This window comes from Solanum tuberosum, unplaced genomic scaffold, assembly GCF_000226075.1.
Source record: "Solanum tuberosum cultivar DM 1-3 516 R44 unplaced genomic scaffold, SolTub_3.0 scf00403, whole genome shotgun sequence".
In the NCBI taxonomy this organism is placed as follows: domain Eukaryota; kingdom Viridiplantae; phylum Streptophyta; class Magnoliopsida; order Solanales; family Solanaceae; genus Solanum; species Solanum tuberosum.
Window position 1 is genome coordinate 187,858 of NW_006239321.1, and position 1,754 is coordinate 189,611.

Consider the following 1,754-nt stretch of genomic DNA (forward strand, 5'->3'; position numbering starts at 1 on the left):
CCAAAAGATGCAATTCTTTTGGATTCTCCATGAATCTACTAATGAGACTTACAGCATGTGTGATGTCTGGCCTTGTTGCTGTCAAATACATCAGACTTCCCACAATTTGCTTGAAAAAAGTGTCATTGATCCTCTTTCCTCCAAGATCCTTTGTAAGCTTCAGGCCAACATCTGAAGGTGAAGTGACAAGATTGCAATTTCTCATTTGAAACCTGTCTAAAATTTCTCGCACATACTTCTTTTGAGAAATAAATATTCCTTCAACAGATTGCACTATTTCTATGCCAAGAAAGTAATGCGACATTCCAAGATCAGACATATCAAACTCAAGCATCATAGACCTTTTGAATTTTTCAAACATGACTCTATCATTACCCGTATAAATCAGATCATCTACGTATAAGCATACCAACAATATTTTCCCTCCATCTTCACACTTAGTATAAAGAGTATGTTCATATGGACATTTTTGAAAACCTTCCTTTTGAAAATAAGCATCGATACGACTATACCAAACTCTAGGTGATTGTTTTAGTCCGTATAGAGCCTTCTTCAATTTGCAAACTTTGTGCTCTTCATCAATCTTAACATAACCAGGAGGTTGTTCAATAAATACATGTTCTTGCAAGTCTCCATGTAGAAAAGCTGACTTCACATCCAATTGACAAATAGACCATGAATTTTGCGCAGACAATGCCATCACCAATCTGATTGTATCAAGTCTGACAACAGGAGCGAAAACCTCTCTGTAATCCACCCCAAATTCTTGTTTGTAGCCTTTAGCCACCAACCGTGCCTTGTACTTGTCAATCTCTCCATTCTCCTTCAGTTTAGTTTTATAGACCCATTTTACTCCAATCATTTTGTGTCCATCTGGTAGATCAGCAAGCTCCCATGTATCATTTTTTTCAATGGCTGCAATTTCATCATCCATTGCCTTACGCCATTTTTCATCTTTGACAGCACTTTCAAAATTTGTTGGATCACAATTTGAAAAGAGAGCAAAATGAGTGAGAGGATCTTCGGATTGATCAATTCCTTTTACCTCGTAATCTGTCATCCACGCTGGCCTTCTTTGAGCACGAGGGGCACGTGAATCATACGTGAATCAGCTATAGTTTCTCTCTGCTCATCCATAACATGTGATGTTTCAGAACTTCCAAGATTGCTATCTTGAGCATTTTCAGGGACTACTACTGCTGGAACTTGCTGTTGAGGCTGAATTGCTTCTTCACCATTTTCTCCATCAAGGCATATTGGAATTTGTTCTCCCATGGCATTTTTGTTCCACAACCAAAATTGATTTTCATCAAAGACGACATCTCGGCTAACTAATATTTTCTTAGTGTTAGGATTATAAAGCTTGTAAGCTTTTGATTGATCACTAACACCGAGAAAAATACATTTTTCTCCCTTGTCGTCTAGCTTCTTTCTCTTTTGATCAGGAATATGGGCATATGCAATGCACCCAAAGATTCTGAAGTGATCTACGGCTGGTCGTTGCCCGCTCCATGCTTCTTCCGGAGTCATGTATTTAACTGCAAATGTGGGGCATCTATTTAGGATATGAATAGATCAATTGACTGCTTCAGGCCAAAAGCTTCTTGAAACACCACTGCTTGTCAAAATACTCCGCACCATATTCATGATAGTGCGATTTTTTCTCTCACATACTCCATTTTGTTGGGGCGAGTAGGCTGCTGTAAGTTGCCTTTTGATTCCATGAATCTCACAGAAGTTTGCAAATTCATGTG

The 1,754-nt window shown here is 38.6% G+C and overlaps 1 protein-coding gene across 1 annotated transcript; it reads right to left on the reverse strand.

The window, feature by feature from the left end:
* Window positions 1-1,056: 1,056 nt before the first annotated feature.
* Window positions 1,057-1,530, reverse strand: LOC107057891 (uncharacterized). The gene has a single exon (XM_015302980.1). It carries the CDS (start codon window positions 1,528-1,530, stop codon window positions 1,057-1,059), a length of 474 nt encoding a protein of 157 aa, XP_015158466.1.
* Between the last annotated feature and the right edge of the window lie 224 nt (window positions 1,531-1,754).